Source organism: Nannobrachium achirus, assembly GCF_963921795.1.
Source record: "Nannobrachium achirus genome assembly, chromosome: 18".
Classification (NCBI taxonomy): domain Eukaryota; kingdom Metazoa; phylum Chordata; class Actinopteri; order Myctophiformes; family Myctophidae; genus Nannobrachium; species Nannobrachium achirus.
The window spans coordinates 29842739-29868730 of NC_137825.1; the positions used below are offsets into that span (position 1 = coordinate 29842739).

The 25992-nt window shown below is 41.0% G+C and overlaps 2 protein-coding genes across 2 annotated transcripts in view; both read left to right on the top strand.

The window, feature by feature from the left end:
* Positions 1-290: 290 nt before the first annotated feature.
* psmd11b (proteasome 26S subunit, non-ATPase 11b) lies at positions 291-11322 on the top strand. The gene is made up of 13 exons (XM_080747872.1): positions 291-401; positions 1761-1862; positions 2558-2754; positions 6216-6273; positions 6511-6705; positions 8444-8588; positions 8730-8790; positions 8977-9039; positions 9315-9440; positions 10152-10187; positions 10306-10357; positions 10474-10616; positions 10998-11322. Exons 1-12 carry the CDS (start codon positions 311-313, stop codon positions 10614-10616), a joined length of 1269 nt encoding a protein of 422 aa, XP_080603998.1. The 5' UTR covers positions 291-310; the 3' UTR covers positions 10998-11322.
* Positions 11323-14270: 2948 nt separating this feature from the next.
* LOC308303448 (vesicle-fusing ATPase) overlaps positions 14271-25992 on the top strand; it is a 32571-nt gene continuing 20849 nt past the window's right edge. The window contains exons 1-8 of the mRNA XM_080747826.1: positions 14271-14359; positions 17885-17970; positions 18149-18245; positions 19582-19621; positions 21936-22102; positions 22616-22723; positions 23495-23570; positions 24293-24448. Of these exons, the coding sequence (XP_080603952.1) occupies positions 14348-14359; positions 17885-17970; positions 18149-18245; positions 19582-19621; positions 21936-22102; positions 22616-22723; positions 23495-23570; positions 24293-24448 (742 nt within the window). The 5' untranslated portion in view covers positions 14271-14347. The remainder of the gene's footprint in view (positions 14360-17884; positions 17971-18148; positions 18246-19581; positions 19622-21935; positions 22103-22615; positions 22724-23494; positions 23571-24292; positions 24449-25992) is intronic.

The following is a 25992-nucleotide window of genomic DNA, read 5'->3' on the forward strand; positions in this document are numbered from 1 at the left end:
TATTTTACAACTTTAGTTATTTGTAGATTTTTATTATTACAAAATACACAGTTAACCACTTCTTCCCTATATATTTCGGTATTGACACTTTTACTCAAGTAAAAACATTTGAGTACTTTTTCCACCACTGAATGTAATTGAATTTAAACGGACGAGCGTGAGCCTCGGCTCGATTGACGAACCTGACTACATTTCCCAGCATCCTCTTGTTGTCGGAGGGACACAGCGAGGTGACGGCCTCTACGTACGTAACGTGGAGGTTTTTTTGTTTTTTTTCCTCACACAGTCAGGCAGCATTTGAATAGGGAAGATGGCGGCTGCGGCAGTGGTTGAGTTTCAGAGAGCCCAGTCTCTCATTAGCACGGATAGCAACGCTTCTATCGACATCCTCCATTCAATAGGTACGTGCTGAATGGTTGTGTATATACGTGTTTCTTTAGAACGGCTGTGTTTGGCTGTGTTGTAGCAGCCCAGTGTGTGCAGACAGCTAGCCTGTTAGCCGGTGAGAGCCGGGTCGTTGCTGACTCACTGCTGAACGCTGGCATAACTGGTATAGCTCCATAGCTAGTTAGCAATGGATGCTAACACAAGGCCTGACAATGACACGCCTGTTTGTAATGTAACAGCGCTCTGTCGGTCCTAAACTAACCCGTCAGTTCTCGTTTTGCTGTGTTATCAGCGGCAATTATCGACATAATTAATCACACCTGACGTGAGCCGTGTTTGTTTGTGTGTTGCATGGTAGCATGACGCTACTGTAGCCGGCATGGCTAGCATGTCAGAAGATCTGGACTAATGACTAATCCAGCACAATAATAACCTCCTCTGAAAGCAAAGTGACAGGAGGTGTAGCTTGTTAAAGGTACCCAGTGGGTGTGAAGGAGAGGGTCAACGCTTATTGTGGTCAAAGCGTGACATTGTTATTGCAGCCTGCTAACCACAGAATTCCACTGTGTTGCTGTCCTTAAATTGCCCTGTCACACTAGCCCCACTAGCTGACTAGCTAAACATGATTCACAGTGACACAAACACACACACACACACACACACACACACACACACACACACACACACACACACACACACACACACACTACAACAGGTCATTGAGAAATTACACAAGTAATGTCACTATGAATTGAGTACAAAAGGACCCCAATGTAAACAAGCCATTGTGCTTTCATGGGTTTAAATATTAGTAGACCTTATCTGAATTGTTCTGTGCTGTGCTGTTCCTATGCTTGTAATAAACTTGTAATAAAGTATTCAATCAAATCCATTCAGGGGTTGACACTAAGGTCTCAGGCACTTGCCCGCCATCAGGCAAGTACAGGTCATGTTCTACTTGCCCAAAGGTCATGCCCACTTGCCTGAAAAGTAAAGATTTTTTTGTTTTTTACTTAATGGGGCTGAGATAAATGTCATAACTCCATATGAATATGACTATGGGTTAACACTTGCACAGTGAAAACTGCGCATTATAGATAAACAGTTCTTTTATTTTACATTCCACAGAATCTGGCCACATTCAGGTGTTTAAACAGATATCTCGTGTTGTTCGTAGACTGTTGCGTCCCCTCTCAAATGAGCCCTTACCTGAATGCAAACTCCACCTGCCTGAAAGTTTGATTTACCTGCCAAGGGCAGGTGGCAACCCTTAGTGTCTGTCAATGCCTGATTGGTATGGAAACATGAACCAGAGAAGTATGACAGCACTCTTGTCAGACCTGGTTAGTTACTTGTGCCATTTGCTTCAACAGTGAGGAGAGATGTTCAAGAAAATGATGAGGAAGCTGTCAGGGTTAAAGAACAGAGCATCCTGGAGCTTGGGACACTCTTGGCCAAGACAGGGCAGGCTGCAGGTAAAGTGTTTAATTTACTTCATTCATGTCTTCATTTGCAACATTACACATTCTACGTATGAAAGTGATTTTGAACTTATTGTAAAAGTACCTGTAGAAGATCCACATAACAGATTGCTGATATAATCTGTTACAAGGATTTTATTTAACAGCAATATTTTGAGCACAAAAGTCTAGAAGAGCCTGTGTTGCTTGAAATGTCACTTGATGAAATAAAATCTTATTCATTAGTTTTTCTTACTGTAAAACTACCTGGCCATGAAATACAGTAGAAAGGTTGTTTTTCATGCTTTGATTGGGAACAAGGATTATCATATTTTTAGTTTTGCATGATGAGACTGGTCTCAAAATCAAAGCGCAGACAAAGTTGATTCTGTCAGTATTAAAAAGCAGTCTGTTTATTTCAAATGTGTTATATTAAAAAGTATTTGAAACCTGTTTTGCCATGCAATGAGAGTGAAGGGACAAAGAAAAAACAATAGATCCCTCATTACTCACTCATGAAGCACGTGAGCAGCTGATAAACTAAAGTATTTGGATATAGATCATGTCCATTATATCAGTCTAGGTAGCTGTACAACCCAAGGTTGACTTCTACTAAAGTTCAACATCAATTTGAAGTTTAAATATGTTTTTTTTTTAACCTAATGTGATTTATTCTTGTTCATCTTATTTTCTGTTGCATTGTCCTTCAGAGCTGGGTGGTCTGCTCAAGTTTGTCAGGCCATTCCTCATCTCCATCAGCAAGGCAAAGGCAGCCAGACTGGTCCGTATTCTACTAGACCTCTTTCTGGATATGGAGGCAGCAACGGGGCAAGAAGTCGAGCTGTGTCTCGAGTGCATTGAGTGGGCCAAGGACGAGAAGAGGACCTTCCTCAGACAGGCTCTTGAGGCAAGGACGCTGCGAAACACCTGACTTTATTGCAAAATTTGGATGTAATTGTGTAACCACAGTGTACAATATTTGCTGTCTTAGAGGCGTCTCAATTGAAATTTGGGTCAATCAATCACTGCGAAGGAGTCCAGAAGGGCTGCCTGTAAGCCAAACCACAGCATGTCAGAAACACTTGGAGTAATGCAACCTTTACCCGGGAAAGATTACTACAGCAATTTTACCGGTTTCATCTGTTAAATCATTGTGTGTCAAGTAGGGCTGCAAGTAACGATTATTTTCATAATCGGTTAGTTGGACGATTATACGATTAATCGATTAATCGGATAAACAGCACTTTTGGCAAATTAACTTTACAACTTAGCTTAAGGTTGTTTTAGGCATGTTTTAAAGCCATACTGTGTAAGTTGCTCAACTGGTGGTCTGTAGCAGTATAGCAAACCGCGGTCGCGTTTGCTTTTTTCGTCCGTTGGACCGGGCCGTCAGACCACCGCGTCCGCCTCGCCTCGCCGAGACGCTTTCAATGAGGTCTCCCGTGTCCTTCTACGAGCAGCGGTTAGAGAGTTACATGCTAGACTCCTCCAGTGTAAACACTGCAGTGTACTTCCTGAAGGCGTGTTTCCTAAACCCACCAGAGAGCCCGGCAGTGTATGTTCTGCGCTGTGATTGGCCGGCAGTGTATAACCCTCGCTGTGATTGGCCGGTAGTGTGATGACGCAATTTTTGCGCGAAAACCGGTCCACGGCCAGGATCATAGAAAACATATAAAGAGAAGGCTTTAGAAGCTGAAAATAACGGAGTGGGGGTTCTAAAACTTTAGCGATTTAACAGCTAGGACCATTTTAAGATTTGTTTTATAAAAAAAGTTACATGGTACAACTTTAAGTAACAGCAAATATAAAATGAACAAATTCTTCCTTTCAAAAATATTTATTAGCAAACAAACAACTTGTATTCAATAAAAGGGTGCCGGTATAAAAATAAAGCTAACTCAGTCAGCAGGCAAGGTGCTGTTCGTAAATAAAATAAAGTGCTGCTGAGTGCTGACATTATGCCAATGTCTCATTTTCTGTAAACTAAATATTAACAGCAACATATTGCTTTTTATTTAAACTATGTAGCAGCAATAAAAAAAAAATACTCAAAAAGAAAGACATTAGTCAAGCTAAATTGTAACACATTTCCATATAACTCAAATATTGTATTATTGTATTCAGACATTCACACTTTAGTTTACCTAAACGTTCTCTAAACGAATCATTACCCCTGTAGAACCCACGGTTGTAATATACAACATTAGTTTATCTTCCAAAAAAAGGTTTAAATTATTTTATTTCTGCTCCCCCAACCACCTTTACATAACCATTAGATCCCATTGTTTAGTATTAAAATGCTATTGGCCACAGCATTTGCATATAAATACCCCCCATTGAGGCTAACATTTACATGAGTTGAAAATCTCTGGAATCCAGTTTTGTTTTGAAGACGTGATGCCTTGGTATTTAATATAGGCTACCCGAGTGGCAAGGTAAATGCTTGGTTTCCATTTACTGTTGAATGATCGGATCCGGTCTAGGGCCCGCCTACTGCATCCGGTAAATGCACGCACAAATACAAGCAAGCAGTAGTGTTTCCGCTACAGACCGGATCAGCAACTTGCTAAGCGAATTGTTCCCGTTTAGTGTTCATGTCTGTAAAACGCAAATACGAGACTACGGGGCTATTAATAATCGGGACCCGGGCATTGCATAAAAGGTAAAAAGAAACCACGGCGAGGAGAATTCATTTTAACGGTTAAAAAGCCAAGAAAGCGTGGTCTGTTTGTATTACGAGCGCACACACAAGTCTACTTACCGAGGTGAGTCGGCTTCATCCTGTAGGGCTCCAACGTGTCGCCTCTTTAGATGCTCGTGCATAGTGGTTGTGCTTCCATGCCACGCAAAGTCTAACTTGCAAATCTTGCAGGTTATTTTTTGCTTCACTTTGTCTAAGGTGAAATGTTCCCAGGTTTTGGACGTTTTAGGACGGTCGCGCGACAAAGCAGAGCTGGACGCCGCCATGTTTGCCGGCTGTTATGTTGTGTACGTCGCTGTGGCGCAAGGCGCATGCGCGGATGAGTACAGGTCCCAGTGCTTGCAGTGTTGCAGCCTTAAGCAGGCTGTTAGCTGGCAGCAGGCAGCCTGTACGCTGCATTAAACGTCGCGCGATTAGTTGGCGATAAAAATCGATAATTAAATTCGTTGGCAACGAATTTAATTATCGATTTTTATCGATTTAATCGATTAGTTGTTGCAGCCCTAGTGTCAAGTCTTATGTGCAGATAATTTAATACAAATTGACTGGAAACATTTTGGAGATTTGTCAACCCATATTTTCATCTTCTGCCAAGTCGAGAACAGATCTTCCTCGATATTAGTTATGTATTTAGAGTGGCCAATTATTTCTTTCTTCCAATTTAGTTATGTCAAGAATTAATTCCTACCCACACATTTCTGGGTTGCACCCGGAGGACGTAGCCACCTACTCGTCTCGTTCAGCAGCCCCCACTGACCACAACAGTCCAATAGTACAGTAGTATGTGCACTGACAAAGTGCCACCCTCCTTTCCTGACCCAGCTTCCCTCCCCCAAACACGGGCAGCTTTGTTCGTATCGATGCTTAGCCAAACTGGATGCACAACGGTGAATTCAAAGCCCTAGACTCCACGGTGGTGGGCAGGTACTTGAACCCTGTGCCACCTGAGGGTTCATCAAAGATTCTATCGGCTACACTGGAACACTTGATTTATGCTTTTAATAAGGTGCAAACAAACATACAAAGAAGAAGTTTTGACAAACTGTCAAATTCCGTCAATGGTTTATTTTGAAAAATACACTGTTAAAATGTTAGTCTTTGTATGTTTTGCATTTTATAAAAAGCATAAATCAAATTTTACTTTAAGTTCAGTGTGTCAGAAGTAGCATATAGAACTGTATTTAACATTGTCCTTTCTGAGAGCACCAATCTCTTTTTGGGGATTGGCTGAGCTCTGTCAGACTTAATTCGACTCACCTTTAAAAGAATGTTATCTGACATGTATAACATGGTGGTACTATTAGCTAATAGCAATGGTAGAATGTAGTTAATGTATAAAGGTGCTCAGTGTACCATACTTGAGTCAGCTAGGGTACACAAGCATTGTGCTATTAGACCTAAATGTGTTTGGAGCGTGAGAGTTGGGCATTTATTAATTCAATTTCACTTTAAAAATATTATTCTTTGTTGAAGTGATAATGGAGTTTACCAGTCTGCCACTGTCTTGCTGTCATCTCTCAGCCCACTTGCCTGGCACAGTGCTGAACCTGTTGATATATCTTTAGATAATCCATTGATTGATACATGCCTGTCTGTCTTGTTGACTTAATCTCATGGCATCGCAGCTCTCAGCATGTCTAACACACAGTCCTCTTCTCTCCCCTAAGGCTCGACTGATCTCACTCTATTTTGACACCAAAAGATACCAGGAGGCCTTGGCACTTGGTGAGTGACTTCTCCAACTCTTTGGATAGTCTGTTTTCAACGTCACTGCAGCATCTGTCTACCACTTTAAAGGCCTATACCGTACTTATATACCATATGCTTCAAAAGCCACAACAAAGCCTTTTCATGTGTTATTGCCACAGTTAAAATGTGTGAAATGAATTAAGTTGTTTCTCTCTTGGTTTTGGTCTTCTCCTCTCCTCCTCCCACCACCACCACCTCCTACTGTACCTCCAGAGTCACAGCTCCTCCAGGAGCTGAAGAAAATGGATGACAAAGCTCTGCTGGTAGAGGTGCAGTTGCTAGAGAGCAAGACGTACCACGCCCTCAGTAACCTGCCCAAGGCTCGCGCAGCCCTCACCTCCGCCAGGACCACCGCCAACGCAATCTACTGTCCCCCCAAGCTCCAGGCCGCCCTGGACATGCAGTCAGGTGAGATGCTCAACACCACACCTCCTAGGTCATGTAGGAGGCACAGTTGATTAGTGTATTGTTTAGCTGCGGTGGATTCCAAATGCAATTTAAGTTTAATGATACGGAATATGTTTACTTTTTATTAGTGAATTCCAAATGCAATTTAAGTTTAATGATACAGAATATGTTTACTTTTTATTAGTGTGATTGCCATAGGCAGCACACACTATTGTATTCGGTCCGATTTCTTCCAAGCAAAGTGATCCTGTGTTTTGTAAACTTTCTGTAATGTTAGGCGGGTTGTACGGCTGAACTGCACAGACTTTGTAATGTCCAATTAGACACGATTGGTCATGCTTCGCTTGACATCACAATATATACTTCGTTGTTAACCTTTTTCTGATCTCTGATTGGACAATATAATGTCCAATTAGACAGGAGTGTTTATCACAACCTCAGAACCGCTCTCAAGGCACCTACATGTTTGCATCAGGAGAAGAATCTCTCTGAAGAAGCGACTAAAGATATAGCAGTTTTCCAGGAAGACATAAAAAGATGACCAGCTTTTGTATGCACAACGTGTGTCATCGAGCTAGAGAACAGGGACCCTGATGTGATTGGCGTATGTAGGAGTGCTGAGGAGGTGTCTCAGACCACTAGTGGTTTGACAGGTTCACTTAGCTGCAGTGAATAATTCTCAGACCCAATACAATAGTGTGTTGCCTATAGCAGCCACACTAATTATTAATAGTTTCAAATGCACTGACCCAAATGGAGCAAATGAAGTACCGTAACACCTCGTTGGTCACCTATCAAAAAGTGACGACCCATGATCATATATTTTTTGTTATACTACAAGAATTCATTATGAACATGCAAGATATGAACCACATCGCAACATGGAATGATGCACTGTAAATAGACGCTGTCCTGCATGTAAGCTACTGGTGAAGGCGGCCTGCCAGTGATCATTCTTTAAGTGTTTTTTGAGTGAGTCATATAGAAACGACTTTAAGACTCTTCAACTTAAAGGTTGGGTATGAGATGATTGAGCACGACTGCATCCCTTCCGCGATAGTTTCGCCAAACTTATCGTCTGTCCTGCGGCTCCCTAGCCTGGCGTCCGATCACTCACATGACACCCACGATATGTTGGAGAACATGTGAGTAATCCAGGGGTCTTCAGATTCCATAGGGGCTATTTCTGAGATCGGTGCAGATCTACAAAAAAAAATAAAAAATAAATAAGGGGGAGGTGTAGCGAGGAATGATGTCAAAATGCTAGTCAAGTGATCTCCAAACTAAAAAGCAGTTATAATTTGTAATTATAATGAGTATTTGAATTGGCCAGACTAGCATAGAATACAACTGAACTAAAATATTGGTGTGCGCTGCACGCGCCATGTTTCAAAGATCACATATTCGGATATGGTCTGAAAATACATTTCAGCATTGGGATTTTTTGGGGGTTTAACACTGGAGTAATCCCACGTGATCAGTCTGGCAATACCAAGCTAATGGCTCCCTTCCTGCTCACTCACCTCCCATTACAAATGATTTATTAAACGAGTAAATACCAGAATCATGCAGCAAGCAGCTTATAAATGCTTCTGTCTCTTTATGTATTTTCTTGCCTGAAACCCTGTACTGTTTATACTTCTGGAGGTGAACCTGACAGAAATTTTGATTAATTCCACTCTAATATTCTGCTGCACCTCAGTATCCCCAAATGTCTTCTTTGCTCCTGCTGTTGCAGGGATCTGCCACGCTGCGGAAGAGAAGGACTGGAAGACGGCCTATTCCTACTTCTTTGAAGCATTTGAGGGCTATGACTCTGTTGACCATCCCAAGGCCATCACAGCGCTCAAATACATGCTCCTCTGCAAGATAGTGCTCAACTTGTAAGTAGATAAACTCGGATCAGTGTGTCGCTTAAGTTACCTACATATTTGGGGCACAGATGTTGGCTCTTATAACATAACCCAACCTTTAGTTTTGAGTAGAGGAGTCCTTTCTCTGACTTGGCTTGTGTTGTGTTACAGACCAGAGGAAGTACAAGCTCTGATCAGTGGTAAACTAGCTCTGCGGCACGCTGGCCGACAGGTATGGACTTGTTAGAACTCTGATCTATACGAAGTCATATGAAAGTAGAAGTCTTTCAAATGTTTGAATTTGGTTATGTCTGTAGCTATCGCAAGGCAATCTTTATTTGCCCCCAATTGTATTTGTCAATAACATGGTCACTTTAGCTGTCTTCATACCGGTGCCATTTTTTCCCTCTATCTCCAGACAGATGCAATGAAATGTGTCGCCCAAGCCTGCAAGAACAGATCATTAGCAGACTTTGAAAAGGTAAGAGCCTCTTTCCACGTGCTTTTTCCTTCTCTAATGTTGCATATGTTCAGTATAAGCTGATGTGACCTTTTTGTGCTGCCATCCTTTATTTCCATTGGGAAGTTTGGCTTCATGTGTTCATGTGTTCAAACCACAGTGATCAGAAAAGGTTGTTAGTCAGTCATTTCTAACATGGCATAGAATTGTGAAATGTCTTTCTGTTCTATATCCTGTTTTTCAAACCAAATTGTGTCTCTATGGTACTTAGACATGTGTGTGTTTGTGTCTCCCAGGCCCTAACGGAGTATAGAGCAGAGTTGAAGGATGACCCCATCATTAAAACACACCTCGCCACGCTGTACGACAACTTGCTGGAACAGAATCTTATCAGGGTGATTGAACCCTTCTCCAGAGTCCAGGTAAGGAGCCTCTCAGTGCTAACTTAACTCGGAACCACGCCATGCATATTAGGGATGGGACATTTAAACAATTAACCGTTTACACTAGAAATAAATTCACCATCCGTTTAAGACTAATTGGGAAAAGAGAGAGAGAAATATATATTTTTAATGACATTATCAAATATAAATGTAATTAAAAATAATATATATTGTAATTGTAACTTGTACAAGACTAGCAGTGTGACACGCTCGTTCTGTTTTTCAAAGCGAGCTCTGGTATGGTATTGTAACAGTTTTTTCCTCCCCATTACATTTCTTTTACCATGCTAGGTGCATGGTAAAAAAATGGAATGTATACATTTTGATTCCTATATTGACATCTCACCTGTTTTCATTTATTTATTTAAAATATTTGTTTCTCTATTGGCAAATGGCAATGTGAAAAAAGTTGAGTATTCTACCCTTTCTACCAGTCAGACAGTTTCTTGGTGGTTCATACAATCATCCTGTGACCAAAAAGGTCTCCATAACTCAAAGCCCATGGCGCAAGTTTCCTTGAATGAGACATTGAACCTCAAATCACTTTAGAAGTTGACAGCCTTTACCAGAGGGATCAGTTTGTGTACGCATAACCAATACCTAATTTAATGTATGCTGAACCAGCAGAGTTCATATTCTGAAAAGCCACGCAATGTGCAGTGTCTAATTTCCCCACTCTTTCTCTTTCAGATTGAACACATATCAAGTATCATAAAACTGTCAAAGGTACGATGTTCTTCTCATCTGTTGTGTATTGAGTATTTCACTCTACAAAGCAGTACTGCTATATACAGTAGTATATGATCAGTGATGCGTGTAATCAGTTGGTGTGTTTGGTTTATAGGGTGACGTGGAAAGGAAATTGTCACAGATGATCCTGGATACGAAGTTCCACGGTTGGTTTAATTGTTTGCTCCATAATAATAGAGTTCCTGTAATGTATATTTCAAATTGCACTCCAGCCATAGATTTACCTCAACATTTCGAACAATCTCAAATTACTCTTTGATAGGGATCCTGGACCAAGGCGAGGGTGTCTTGATCATATTTGAAGAGCCACCTGTTGACAAGACTTATGAAGCAGCTCTGGAGACAATTCAGAACATGAGCAAAGTGGTGGATTCGCTCTACAACAAAGCCAAGAAACTAACATAGGTATGACTTATCACACAAAGCACGTTCACCCAACAGATTATGTATTCACGTGAACATTGCTTACAAGGCTTCACAAATTACAGCCCGTTTTTAAAATAGTTTAAGATTTGATGGATTTAGATATAGAAATAAATGGAACAGTATTTGTTTCACAAATTAATGGGGTTGCTAGTGTGTGCTTCAGCTGCAACTACGTACGACCATTATCCTGCATGTGTTTGATATCTTTTTGCCTGGCTGCCCATCCCACCATAGACGTGAAAGCCATTGGTATATTCTTAATGAATCTGTGTGCTATCCTATAATCTGGCCTCTTTTACGTCAACCCATATTGCTTCATCACTTGAACCCTCAACACGCTTTCTGTTTTTCTGCCCTCAGAACAAATGGTGAGCACAGCAGTGCCGTGGAGGAAATGTGTGTGTGTGTGAGACCAACGTGTGTAACATTTTAAGAAGGGGACAAGAGAGAACCACAAGTAAAAAGTCCCACAAACTGCAACAAACCGGATACCCATTTCCCCCATGAAAGCCCCCCCTGCCCCCTTCTCTCCGTCAATGGACAGCTTCATCACTTATCATCTTGTCTCTTATTTCCCCTCACTTTTCTTTTTTGATATCCATCAGGATTCTGTAACACTCAGCGGCCAGAGCAGGCCTTCAGGGAATATTGTACAACCTTAATAAAAAAAACAACAAAAAAACAAGTGAAAGTATACATGTTTCTATTGCCTCTAGAATACATGCCGGGCTTACAAAGCCTTAAAGCTGACTTCACTGCAACCTCAAAGGTTCACCGTTAACCTCTGGAGCTCCTCTGCCTTACACGCAGGCACGAGGCTCGCTAACTCCACCTCCGGTTCATATCTTTCAGAAGCACATGGTTCAGTTAGATTTTTGTTTTGTTTTTTCTTTTGTCAGGTGGGATAACATTTAATACTCCTTGGGAAACTCTGGAAATGCAATTATTGGTCAAAGAGCTCCCTCTAGCTCTCAATGTAAATGTTCACCATATGATGCCAACCATCAGTCCTCATTGTATTTCAAACAGCTGTCAAATTCACTTTATTTGGTTTGCGTTTCTGTTTGTACATTTAACAACGTAACATTTGATTGACCTTTTTTTTTTGTCCCTTGTCTCGTGTAAGTACATAGAGCAGATTGGATGGCATGTCACACCACTAGTGCCCCATCTCGGCTTTGTTTACGCTTCGGTTTGCCTCAGTATTTGGGTGCAATATAATTTAGGGGTGCGTAAGTGGGACTCATTGCCTCTGAGCCTCCGTCTTATCCCCAAGTGAGCAATTATCCAAGGTTAGTTTCTAGCACTAGTGTGGTATGCTAGTAACCAAACAATTTGTATGGTTTTGTTTTTTTCTTTTTTTCATTTATAAAGTCATTTTCAAAATAAATATTTTGTATTTTAACTTTGTCTTGGCTCTTGCAAAAACAAAACAAAAATTACTAATTGGGGTGATCTAGTCCAGAAACGGAATGGTTATTTTCTCTATGGTGTTTTAGGACTTTGGAGATGCATTTTGAGTTGTCCAAGTTTGGATCTTAAGAGACGTTGATATTAAATTGGAAAACTAAAATATACAATATGGTAAAGGGGAGGAAATGTGCCTGTTTACTGAAGGATGCAGTAAGAAAGATTTCTAACTACAGATCACCTTTGGTGTGTGCAGTTCAAATCTTTAACAAAAAAGAAAAAAAAATCAGTTAGGATGTTCCTGTTGGGTTTAACTGAAACAATCCCTAGTGGGGAAAAAGGCATTAAATTAGTTTAAAGAAAATGGTTTCAGATGAGCTTTTTTATATACATGGGTCATTGTAAGCCTGTAACCATCGATTCCATCTCAATGTGTTTTAGAAAACCACACTTAAGTGTTTTCTGAACATTCAGATATTGTTTGATATTGTTTCACATCTACTTTACTGTCTGCTGCTCAGACAAGTGCCATACATTGCAGACACTTGATTTGTCCCCAGAGAATCGTGATGTATAATACCCAATTTATGCTCTTGTACAACAGTGTTGCGTGCTGAAAATGGATCTGCTGTTTTTGGTGCACCAGCACTGTACACAATGTGTAAATGAGGCTTTAAGAAGCACAGTCATGTCTTGCTATCACTTTCACTTAACCAAACCAAAAGGTGTACAGTGAGTGAACACCTCCCCTGCCAGTTTTCAGAGGTGGAACCTTTAGGGGGGAATACAAATTGCAGTTTGGAAAACTCAAATCCTCTGCCATCAAGAGAAGTGTGTTGGAGGCCCTGTTTGATATTTGTGTTTACAGCCTCTTTTTACTGTTCCTGTGTTAAAATAAAGACTGATACCCTTGACACCTCAGATTCAATCTTTACTGTCATTCTCATAATCTACATGTTTGTAATATAGCCCCCTTGGACAGTTACAGAATAAAATATAGTTGCTTGTTTTTGGATTTCTAAACACACCAGTATCAAATGTACAATGGTTCTTGATGACCAACAGTTAACGAGTAAAGCTATCTGATGTTCAGATGAGTTCAAATAAAAGGTTTTTTCCAAGTTTCTTGTCGTTGGAATGCTCATTGAAAATGATCTTGCATATTGTATTGAAAGTAAATGCCTACTGCCATATTTGTCATTAAATCGGTTTGACGTGATTCCATATATAATGTGACGGAAAAAAACATTATCAAACATCAAATTAGCCTATACAGTGAGTATATAATGTAATTCAATGCAGCAATATTATAATTAGGGTATCCCAATACTGGGTTCTGGCAGAGACAGACTGCAGATAGGATTTAGGTACGATTATGACTTTCACGCCACTACATTTCAAAGACATATTGTACTTTTCACTCCACAAATTTTCTAGGAAGGGGAAAGGTACATTTATGAGTTGACCTTTAAGCCCTAGGCCTATTTCAAATAGCCTATGGTGAAAATAGCAGACCTACAAGTTCACAACATATGGCATTTGTAATGCGTTGTGAGCTTGTAGATCTGCTATATTTTAAAATGTTAACTGTTATTGATATTTGTTACACTTCAATTGTGAATCCTAAATTGTACTTTTCAATAATTTTGCATTTTTAAAAGTATGTACCACAAGTACTCCAGGATGCAAGTCAAAATATGACTAGTATTGACTACTACTAGGCCTACTAATATAGCCTATAATAATTGACCTGGAGTATCTAAACTTTGACTGGACTGGTCTGGTCTGGTGTTGAGTCCACACTACTGCTGGAAATGCTGTTGATTGATTGATTGAATACTTTATTAGAAGTTTGCAAATGAAAAGGTACAGTAAGTTACAGCCTAACGGGACAGTACAGTTCACTGATACAAGGTCAACTGAAAAGGATAAAGACCACAAGAAAGCTGTTATAGGCTTGTTTGCATTGGGGTTCCAGTGAATCCCACCATAGGGTCCCACACTAGCAGTGCAGTCACCGGCTCCTCCCACTACCAGGATATCCTGCCACTCTCACTCTTCCTTCTACTCAAAAAGTGCCCAGTCGGCTTTCTCCTTCTGGTCTTTTTCCACGCAGTGCGTACGTGATTATGTCATTTACGTCGATCCCGCCCTCCACCGTGTGTACGCACTACCATCAGATTCCTGACTCCTGCACTCAGCACAGCAGTAGCAGTAGTGTGTGTTGGCGAATGTAGCCTGTAGCGCAACGTTTATGCTATTATTGTTCTTGAATATATCCAGTGTGTGAACCTACCAAGATGGCCGGCCGGGTGAGTTTATCTTAACCGAAATACGTTTTCCTATGAGCACTTTAATAACTGCACAGCCACTCTTAGTGTGGACACAGAACAGAACACAACGTAACGTAACGCAACGTTTGAAGGAACTGGTAGTTTTTACCCACTGTCAATTCAAAGTGAGCTTTATTGACAAGAGGAAACATATGTTTACATTGCCAAAGCAAGTGTCAAAAAACAGATGAAAATGGGCAACATGTATACAGTTGGAGGGGGAGGGCCGAGGGGGTACAGCATTGTGTAAACAGAGGCAGAGCTATGTCACATTTTGTCGTTATATACATGTTATATACATATACACAGTCTCTCTTTCACAGATACTAGCACACACACAGCTTGTGTGGCAGTCCTACGTCATATAAACCCGGAAGACGGATGGGCTGTCTTATGACTGAAATGTTATTACCATAATGCCTAGTTGTTGGTTTCCAGTGGTGTAAAGTAGTTCATTACATTTACTTATGTGAATGAACTTGTATGAACGTGTAGTCCCAAATAAGACCTCTTTTTGACTAGCAAGGAATAGATAAGAATGTAACTGTATTATTAATACAAGAATGATCCACAGAAAAAAAGCTTGTGTGGAAAAAAAGAAATTCCCCCAAATGAAGGTTAATTAAATATGCTTGACCAAACCAGAAGCAATATTGTCATCATATTGTACCATGCCATCATGATTAGCCTACTATGATTCTATGGTACACTATTTGTGGACTACGTTTGGACCACATTTGAGCTGATTATGTTGGGGAGAATTCAAAGAATGTTATGTAAACCACTTGAAACAGCATTCACCATTACACCATTATGCTTTAAACAGGGAATGAGTGTGTAACTCCTGATGGCGTTATGTTATTGCCAAACATTTTGTTTATTTTTGCCATATTGTTACAGGCCATATTTCTCATTTCCATTTACTATAAAAACTGCCTCTCAGTGTCTGACCTTAACCGGAACAACCGGTATCGGTGAGACACAACAGCAGAGATCAGTTGGAATGCCCTGGATAGGTACTGTCAATATGTAATAACCCATTGGTATTGCTTTGATATTTGTCCCATATTGCCTAACAAGTGACATTCTTTTTGTTTGCTTTATTAGAATTATTAGACCTTTTCTATCCCTCTTAGAAATAACTAACTAACTACTGTATCTGTCAGTCAGTCCTTGTCCATATTTGAGCACTGCTAACCATGCCGGCCTTGTCCCTTTTATGCCCATATATGGAGATCCCTGATGTCATCAATATTAAGCCCATATCTTGGAATGCCCATGTATGGACATACACTGTACGGTGTCAGTCTCATGTGGTCTATGACGTCAGACATCTATGATGTCAGTCATCTCCATATTTGGGAAAAGTTTAATTTTTAATTAAAGTCAATGGAGAAAATTACCTTATATTATATTTAATATATTTTATTTATTTATTTGTACTCATTCTTAACAATTAGTTAAACTGGCAATTTGGCAATAATCAATTATTCAGCCCAGTGAAGATCTTCATTCAGCGATGTGATTTTACAGCAGGATCAAACCTCACAGGGCCATGGTTAAGTGGAGAGGGAGGATGCAATTGAATTGCACACAGAGGCAAAGGGAACTCTGAACCCATCACATGATTGACATGAATGAATGAGGTTATAAGACACAGCCCTGTAAGGCTTATAGACTGTATTTTATCTGTGGCGCCACTAGCCCCCAAACGCAAGAGAATAATTCTCAGTATAGCTAAGCAGTAAGAGAGACTTGCAACCTTGAGAAATTCAGTAATTCCCAGTGCCGCCCACAGAGAGGGATAATGGTGTCCCTGCAGACTGCATGCGTAGAGCTGCTTACTGAATCACCACAGTTACCTCTCACTTCCCTCTGTTCAGCTCTGTACTGTCATCTGTGACAATTTATAGGAAATAGTAGCCACTAGCCAGGTGATACTGCTGGATCTGTGGATCTGTGTTCGTGCATGCTTGCTTGCAAGCAAGTGTTCTCTTGTGTGTGTGCGGACCCTTACCCATGCATGACAAAAAAATTAAAAAAATATCTATCTGTCTGTCCGCGGGTCTGTGGAGGACTCACCGCATCTTGGTGTTTGGGTGTACGGTGTGCTATTATCCGTAGGAGACGGTGGGGGAAGGAGCGCTTGTTTTCAGTTCACCAGTGTCGGCAGGTTAGCTACTCACCAGCATCAGGGTTACTGAGGTTAGGTTTAGGCATAGAGGTTAACATTCACCTGTGCCGGCAGGTTAGCTACTCACCAGCGTCGGCAGGTTAGCATTTCACCAGGTTAACATTCACCTGTGCGGTCCAAGTGAACACAGCCGAGCGCTCCCAACCTCCGCTCCAGCCAATCACAAGCCGCGCCTTCTAATTTATTCAGCCCCGTCTCCTACGGATTCCATTATCGCGTACGGTGTAGACATCTGCTTCCCTGATTGGTCAGCCCGACCCATCGGCATCACTGATTGGCTGAACTTTGACCTCACTGGGTACTTTGAGAATGTACAAGTACAATGGGTATTGCTATTGCAGTATTGGGTGGTGCATGCATCCCCAACTTGAATCATTCCGAGTATGCACAACACATTTTGAGTAACCTTTTGACAAATTGCATCTGGCAAGTACAGTATTAGTTATTTGTGCCTTTGTTTTCCCCCTTCACAACTCTGTTCAATTTGTCTTAAACTCCCAGCAATGTTTAATCAATGGGTCTAATCCTTCAAAACATTCATTTGGAAGTGTGCAGTGTGGATTTGGGTGAACATTGATTCTTGATGACTTTCTCCTCTTTCATGTCGTCTCCCTAACTGCCCCACTTCTTTTGATTTCTGTCTGACCTCTACCCCTTTTTTTCTAGTTCCTCCCCATCCCCCACCGGTGGCACCGATAGCAAAAGCTATTGCAGCTAGAAATTATTTTATTTCCAAACATATTAAGCTCAAAAGTCAAAGGCTTTGCAGTTGACCTGTTTGGCTTGTACACTCTGAAAAGTGTACTTAATGTTGGATAGGGCAGAAACATTGGCTCTTGCAGTGACCTGTATTATTATTAGTACTGATCACAATGTGTGCGTTCCACCATAAAGTAGGCTAATCGCAGAACTCAAAGTAACTGGTTGTGCACACTAAAAGACAACTAATCATCTTTGCATTGGATCATCAGTATTTAATTAAGCATTTTATCTAATTAAATCAGCAAATTCGTCAGAGTGGCTCAAAATGAAGCTCAATGTTATTCTCAAGGTCTCTCCCACTGAATTTCCTATTTACCCAACTAATTCTTGTTTAAAGACAAGCTTAGTCAGCCTGAGGACCAACTCCTACTCTAATGCCAGACTATTGTCTTGGTCAAGGACCCTGGCAGGAGTACAGTATGTTCCTAACACAAATGTTTTGATGAACATGGGGAGAACATACAAACCACATACATGCACCAGGCGGCCCCCAGTGGGAATCAATCAAGGTCAGGGTTAACTGTTTTCTCACTGCCATTTCGTTCCAGACTATGCAAGCGGCGCGATGCCCCACAGACGAGCTGTCACTAACCAACTGTGCCGTTGTGAGTGAGAAGGATCCACAGTTTGACCAGTAAGTGCCATTCTAAAAAAGTGTGTGTGTTCTCTGTCAGATAAATTTTATTTGTTTCGTAATTGACCACTTCAGTAGTTTTGTCACATGCTCAAAGGTGCAGCTCAGCATGGGTTTGTGTACGTGTGTGTGTGCATGCCTGTGTTTGTGTTTTTTAATCGAAACTCCATCAATGCAGACATGTGACGGTGCGCAACATGACCCACAAGTATGTGTTCACGGTGAAGACGCACACCAGTGTCGTCCCAGGAACCATCGCCTTCAGCCTGCCCCAGGTACCCTGTCACACACCACTTATCTCATAGCATCTGTTTGTATCCTATACAAAGAAACGTGTTTGACAATATTGAGGCGCAAAAGGCGAGTACTAATACTACTAGCAAAATCCTGTTTTAATTTAACTAGGACCTGTAGGGGTTAAATTGACATTCAGGATTTGGCTGTGTTATGTTATTTGTGTTCTGAGTTTGTTCCTGATCCCTAACTGACTCAATAGATTTGTTAAAGTATTCCTAGGTGGTGTTCCTTGTTTTTAACTGTGAACGGTTTAGTTAAAAACACCACATTGTTGTGTATACAGCCCATCTGATTTTAGCACATATGTTGTTCATCTGTTTATAACCTTGATAAGAATATTTGAACTTTCTATTTGACGCTTTCTGTACTGCCTGGATTGTGTTTTCTGTGAGAGCCAGTCTGCAATCTGCATGCACATTTCTCTCACTGTGTCAATCTGTCTGTCACTGCTTTTTCCTCTTTGGCCTTTTTCCTCTCTGCCCGTTGCTCCTCCGTCTATTAAACTTGACAGCCTCGGCGCCACACAGGTACTACAGTAACCTCCTCACAAAGGTCTTATTTTACAACAGCTTGTACACACTTTTAGGTACAAGGTAACTTTGGTATCATTAAATAATGGTTGATTATTTGAATTACCAGGCACAAGTGGTGCCACATTTATAAGTACTCTCAAACATGTCGAGCTCTGCGATATGTTGATATAATATTGATATTGTGATATGAGACTAGATATTGTCTGGGATTTCTTTTTAAATATATCATGATAGAGCTTAAATGTTGTCTTTTCGTGTCCTTAAAGGATGCATTACATTACTGCGATAATCTTTCATTTTCTTTTACCTAATACTGCAGATTGTTCTAGCTGAGTGTGAAATGGTCAAAAAAGGACTTATAATGATCAAGAAATTAATTATGTATTTGACAACCTGTTTTGCTGTCATATCTACATTACATGATCATTTTATGTAAAAATCATATTATTTATATTTAGTCAGATATATCACAATATTGTATTATTATTAATATAGCCCAACAGTAAAGTGTTCAACATGCCATATCAGATATGTTGTGAAATAAGACCATGCTACAGAGGAACGTTACACTACTGTGTTTGTGGAAAAACTCTTTTGGTTGATGTCATTTTATAAAATACATTAGCTGTGTTCCTGCCAGTACCTTGTTGCTGGGTAACCAGATGGCAAAAAATAGCATTAGTATCCCTGTTGCCCATATCTATTCATAGTTAGAACTCATTACAAAGAGAAACAGAAGCCTGTGTGGTTGAATTTAATTGCTTGTTGTTTTGTGTTCCAGAGAAAATGGGCCGGCCTGTCCATTGGTCAGGAGGTTGAAGGTAAGAGACGTGGAGCCGTGAATCTGTTGTCCCTCAAGCTACTGTTTTCAGTGGTAGGCAGGGTGATGTAAAGGTGCCTACATGCTCCAAATTAATCCATCCGAAGTCAGAACCTTCTTCCTATCACTTATCCACTGAAAAAAATCCTTATTGATAGGACACTTTCATACTCATTTTACTGCCAACCAAACTGAGGTGATTCCTCAGTTAAAATCGAAGTTGAGTTCAATGAAGAATGACACCTCTATTCTCTGTTGCTCCCATCTTCACCTGTGTCATTTAGAGGTATCTTTCTTTTTTTTTTAGCTCTAGCTAATTCGTCTGGTTTCCCAGGCTAATGCCATGTACAACACAGTATTAGCCTGCAAACATAACACAGCCCAGACTTCATCACTTGTAGAAGAAGTCATGCAGGCATGCTACTTCAAAAGCCACAGGGTTTATCTCACTTACGGAGGAAACATTAGCGGTGAATTAGTCGTACCCCACCGACCAGGTGTCCAGATGGCTTGTTCATATCTGTTGCTAGATGTTATCTCTCTCTCTCTGCAGTGTTGACTACAGGTTTGGCGATCCTGCAGGTTATTAATGACCCACTCGTGTGGGGGTGTTAGCCATTACTTACATGTTGCGGGGGTGGAGTGTACACACTTGAACCAGCAGTGGGTCAAAAGGTATAATTATGGATGTTTCTTAAAGATTGGCCAGGGGAAGAGAAAACCTTTTCATTCATATACACTTAGCACCTCATCACCACCACCACCACCCTACTATATAATGTCAAGGCAAAAAGGGATAAAAATGTACACGTGATCTGGAATATGTCTTCATGGTAATGTAAATCATCGTTCATGAAGACTGAAATATGCTTCTAATTTGAATATCCAGCTGAATGTGCATGCCGATTAACAGATCGCTGTTTCAGTTATCATTTGTGCTGTTCTCAGCATTGCATATGAGTGTCAGAACATAAAACAAAGCCAGACTGCCGTGAGACACTAATGGCTCATTTCCATAATAGACGTTGAGTCTGAATCATTGGTTTCTGAACACGGAGCACAGTGTACAAAGACAGACAGGCTTTTAGAGGAGCTCCTCTAATCAAACTCTGCAGCCAGCTTCTGTCTCTTGGCATGAAAAGCCCCACCGCCAACTCCACTTGTTTATACATAACACAATTAGAGATACATTTTAGTTAGCAGTGTTATTTGAAATAATTTCAACACCTGGAGTAGCAGACCGTGGAAGTGATCAGTAATTATAGACTGAGGTGACAACCAGTTCTTTGGAATGCCATGCCAAATGTACTAATGAGATCAGGTCAAGGTGTGCAACATGTTTTTATTAAAACATACAATAAATGCACCAGAGATGTTATAGATCAGTGGTTCTCAACTTGTGGGTCAGGACCCCCAGGGGGGTCCCCAGATTATTTTGGGGGGTCCCCAGATGATTAACTTAATGTGCACCATTGTTTTCTCACTCAACAGTAAATAAACTTTTTAATACCTCTAAAATGACAAATTAAACATTGGCCAAATTGTCAAATATAAGAGGCAGAAATTGTGAAAATAGCTGATCTACATGCTCACAACGGCTCACGTTGCGAGGCGTTGTGAGCATGTTGATCTGCTATTTTCACAATAGAACCTTAGTGCTCGTCAGGGTGGTGGGGGTACCCTGTTCAAATATGATTCTTTTGGGGGTCGCGGCCTGAAAAGGTTGAGAACCACTGTTATAGATAATGAGGAGATTGGCAAGCCATTTTATAGAGAGAGATTGTATGTGATGCACCTGCACTCAAACCTTTTGTTCAAGTTGTATATACAGTATGTATATATAATTTTTAACCAGGCGAGCAGATGCTTAACACTGTGGTGTAGAATATGGGTGCAAATTCATTTGCCACGGTAAAAGTAAATGTTGAAACTTTAGTTTTTTCAGAGGTTCCTGAAGCATGGTAAACTGAGAAACATGGTACTGGACACGCATTTCAATGGATAACTAGTTCAGTATACTCTGTTTTGTTGTGGCTGTTTTTCTGGTGGCGTGGAGCCAGTTAAAGTCCAGAAATGAACCAAGTAGAGGAGGATTGCTGTTGCCTTAAGCCTCTATCATAGTCCAAGGTGAAGAGCTATCACCTCACCGCTGTTTAGTTTTCTAGCTATCACCTAGGCTTTGTTATACATTTTTAGGTGATAGCTAGAAAACTACACCACAGTGAGGTGATAGCTCTTCACTTTGGACCATGATAGAGGCTTTAGCCTATAACTAGAACAAATTCGCTATTCATTGTCGATATTCCACTTTGCAGTGACAAACTACAAGTTTGACAAGTCCAGACAGTGCGTGGGCACCATGACAGTGGAGGTCGACTTCCTGCAGAAGAAGAGCATAGACAGCAACCCCTATGACTCCGACAAGATGGCAGCTGAATTCATACAGCACTTCAATAACCAGGCCTTCAGCACTGGCCAGCAGGTACTGGGTAGTGGGAACTAAGTCTACCACTTAAACATCTTGATGGCTTTTCAAGATCAAACCTTCATCCTACTAGAGTCCATACAGCCTGCCTTCCATTCACATTCAGTAAATAAGCTCAAAGATATGTATCTCTTTGATGTCAAGGATTCAGAACAATGTTTTTGTCTCATCTGGGAGAGATTTGTTCATGTTAGAAATGTAAATGTCTACGGTTCTACGGTTATTAACTTGTGAATTCTCTCAGAGGATGGATGTTATTGTACCCTTTTGTAGTTGCATTTCTAAAGTTATCCAAACACCAATTTATATTCATTGCATGTCTAAGTGTATCTGAGGCAAATGCATTTATTATTCTGCTGTTTGTTATACTATGTTAAAAATGCTTCAATTCGGATGATCCCAGATTTACAGATTGTGTGCATTGTGTGGCACTTAAATGGATTACTGTAATCCCTGCTACTCTTTATCTCTTTATGCTTTTGTTGTTTATACTTGTTCTGTTTATTTTAGTTCGTGTTTAGTTTCTGTGATAAGCTGTTTGGCTTGCTGATAAAGGACATCGAGGCACTTGACCCCAACATCCTCAAGGAAATGAATGCCTCTAGCAAGAAAAACAAGGTACCAGGAGACTACTCCACTCCTCCCATGACGTACACATACACCTTGTGACCACAAGGTGCTTGGAGACTTCGCTCCTCCTCCCATGATACACACATACCTTGTACACATAAGGTACCAGGAGACCAGATCCTCCCATGATGTGTGCACACGCACGCACGCACGCACGCACGCACGCACGCACGCACGCACACACACACACACACACACACACACAGTCAGGCCTATTTATAGTACGGAAGTAATTAGCAGTCCTCAAGGAAATGGGCTGAAATGACATAACAGTACCTTGCTATTATTGAATTCAGTATAATTTACGCACCTGTTGCACCTCAAGACCTCAGGAGGGACTTGCCTCCCCAGAGGAGCCTCTTGTTGGTTATAGAGCAGGAGTGAGGAGTTTAGCCTTGGCCAGGAGGAGGAGATGGGCATTGATTTGGCCACCACTGCCGACCTGCCATTGTAGGGTGTAGCCCTAGGGCCAGGGTCGAAAAACCTGATGGTCGATGGTTACTGCCTGAAGACATCAACTCTTCCTGGCCAAGGCTACAGTACATTAACCAAAGGTGAAAGAAGGAGAACCATCTTTATATGCAATTATAATCGGATGCAACAGAAAATGCCAGAATGCGAACTTTGATAGTGAAGGATTACTTTTCATTGTTTATTGTGGTTAAGCCTCCTAGTTTTCATTTGATCATTATTTACTATTGTCTTACTTGTTATAAACTATAATTTCCAGTTCTCATCCATGTTTGTTGTCTGTTTCAGATTGAAATTGGTTTGTTGCTGGGCAACAGCCAGGTGGTTTTCGAGAAGGCTGAGAGCTCATCTCTAAACCTGGTTGGTGAGTGTCCAGGCGAACACACCACTTCACGATTGGATATTCACACGTCAGGAGATGAAATTACCTCTGTTATAGTTATTCATGTGCAAAAATACTTTTCTGAGATTAGAACACAGAGTCGGAAGGACAGCAGCGAATAATGATGAAATAATCGTCAACTTAAATTTGTAATCGTGACAGCTCTGACAGGATGAGCCTCCTCCACGGAATGATGAAAATCTGGGATGGAGAGCATTTGTAAAACCATTAGGCCTGGCAACCGCTTAATGCAGCAAGGACAGTGTTTTCACAGTGCAAGGCAATAGCAATGCTAAAGTTCATCAACTTCCACAATTCCTTCTGCTGACTGGGTTTTTCATAATATAACCACAAGGGGGCAGCATGCAACTACATTTAGCTTAGGCTTCACTTATCTTCATGTCATAGTATAGCTGTATACACTACAGTACATAAGTATATACTGTCCACTTGACATGGATGTTTTGTAACATGTTTTGTTTTAATCATGAAACCATTTCGTATGTAATTGCACAATATCTTTTCTTATAAAAGAGAAAAACTGAATGCCTAAAATGCAGAACAGAAAAACAGAAAATAAAGCATGTATTTCATCGTTCCGTTTGACATTGACTTGACATCGACATCCGACTCTTTTTATTTGTATTTTCTATTGTTTTTGTGTGTGTGTGTGTGTCTCTGTGTGTGTGTGTGTGTGTGTCCAGGGAAGGCTAAGACCAGGGAATCTCGTCAGTCCATCATCAACCCAGACTGGAACTTTGAGCGAATGGGAATCGGAGGCCTCGACAAGGAATTCTCTGATATCTTCCGCCGAGCCTTTGCCTCCAGAGTGTTCCCTCCGGATATTGTGGAGCAGATGGGTGAGCTGTCTGTTTTAAGGCCATGCCATGCTTTATACAAAGAGTACAGTGAATAGATACGGCAATGTGGGGAGGAGGCCAGGTGACACTATGAAATGGGACCAGAGCGGGATTCAAACACAGTTCATTTATTTATACAGGAGAAGTTGACAGAGCTTGAATGCAGCAATGTCCTGCTTCAATCCAGTACACACACCTGAAAGCTGGTTAGTTCAGGCTTCAACTGCCGGGCACTGACCATTGGAGCTGATGGGATGTCAAGTGCCTTGCTCTTGGGCACTTTGACGGTTGCTGTTATTCTAAATGGCAGTTTTGTAGACACATGTCACCCCCAACAAGACTCCCACAGGCCACAGCTGAAGCAGGCTGCCTCGTATTCCTGTAAGCTTGTGTTTCAGCACGCACCTAGTTTTGGACTGGAGCGGGTTGACAAGTGAGCGTTAGAGGGGATTAGTATGAGCTGCCAAAACCAATCAGTCAATCAGACCTTCTGGAACCAGATGAAATAAACAGGAGTCGATGGAGTGCTCATCTGGTGCCCGAAACCCTAAATCAATATTACGACACACACAACTTTGAATAATACCATTTGAGAAAGCCGACATTGTTTGATTCAGCGGAACCCAAGGGTAAACTACTGACAGTCAGTGGTGGAAAAGGTACTCAAATGTTTTACTTAAGTAAAAGTATCAATATTGTAATGTAGATACTCTGTTAGGGCATGGTCACACCAAAGTATCGCTGGCGGCTGATAAAACTCTTTTTGTGCTCAGCCGACAGATTTTTACTGTTTTCTTTCCTCCTCCCAATAACCAATGACACACGTAGCTACAACCACTTGTTACTTCCTGAGTCTTGGGACGGTCTGCCTTCTACTCACCCAATTGGACAGAGGAAAAAAACTGTGCTTCAAACTAGGGATGCGGTATCGGTACTCGTGGTATCGGTACTCGCCCCGATACCGGCCTATTTTGCGGTATCGGTACTCGTCCGATACTGCTCACAAAGCGCCCGAGTACCCTGTGTGTTCCGCCACTTCGCCTTTCTCTCTCTCTCTTAAAGTATCAAAAGTAAAAATACAAAATGTTTGAGCATAGCAGATCTAGAAGATCATGCACAGTACAGGAATTTCCATGGGCTAAACCTGAAAAAAAAAAGTGAAATGTGTGGCAGTTGTGCCATGTTCTGGGAAAGCAATGCAATTTAATGTGTTATATACAGCCAGAAGTGAGGAACATCTGATAAAAAAAAAAAAAAAAAAAAAAACGTAATTTAAAGACATTTTGTATTATTAATTGTACTCGTATCGGTACTCGGTATCGGCGAGCACTCAAAATGAAGTACTCGTACTTGTACTCGGTCAGCAAAAAAGTGGTATCGGGACATCCCTACTTTCAAACGCCTGAGCGTTGAAAGCTGCGCAAGACCATGAATCCATGCATTGTGAGCTTGTAGATCGGCTATTTTCCAATGGCCGAAGTTATATAGGGCTGAAGTGGCTAATGTATATTTTGTAATAATAATCAAAATCTAAAAATTAAACT

Bases quoted from the DNA above. Each gene is read 5' to 3' on its own strand.
- psmd11b (XM_080747872.1), top strand. From the start codon at position 311: ATGGCGGCTGCGGCAGTGGTTGAGTTTCAGAGAGCCCAGTCTCTCATT. The intron at 402-1,760 runs GTACGTGCTGAA...TTGCTTCAACAG, and splicing joins CGACATCCTCCATTCAATAG to TGAGGAGAGATGTTCAAGAA. The intron at 9,040-9,314 runs GTAAGAGCCTCT...TGTGTCTCCCAG, and splicing joins CATTAGCAGACTTTGAAAAG to GCCCTAACGGAGTATAGAGC.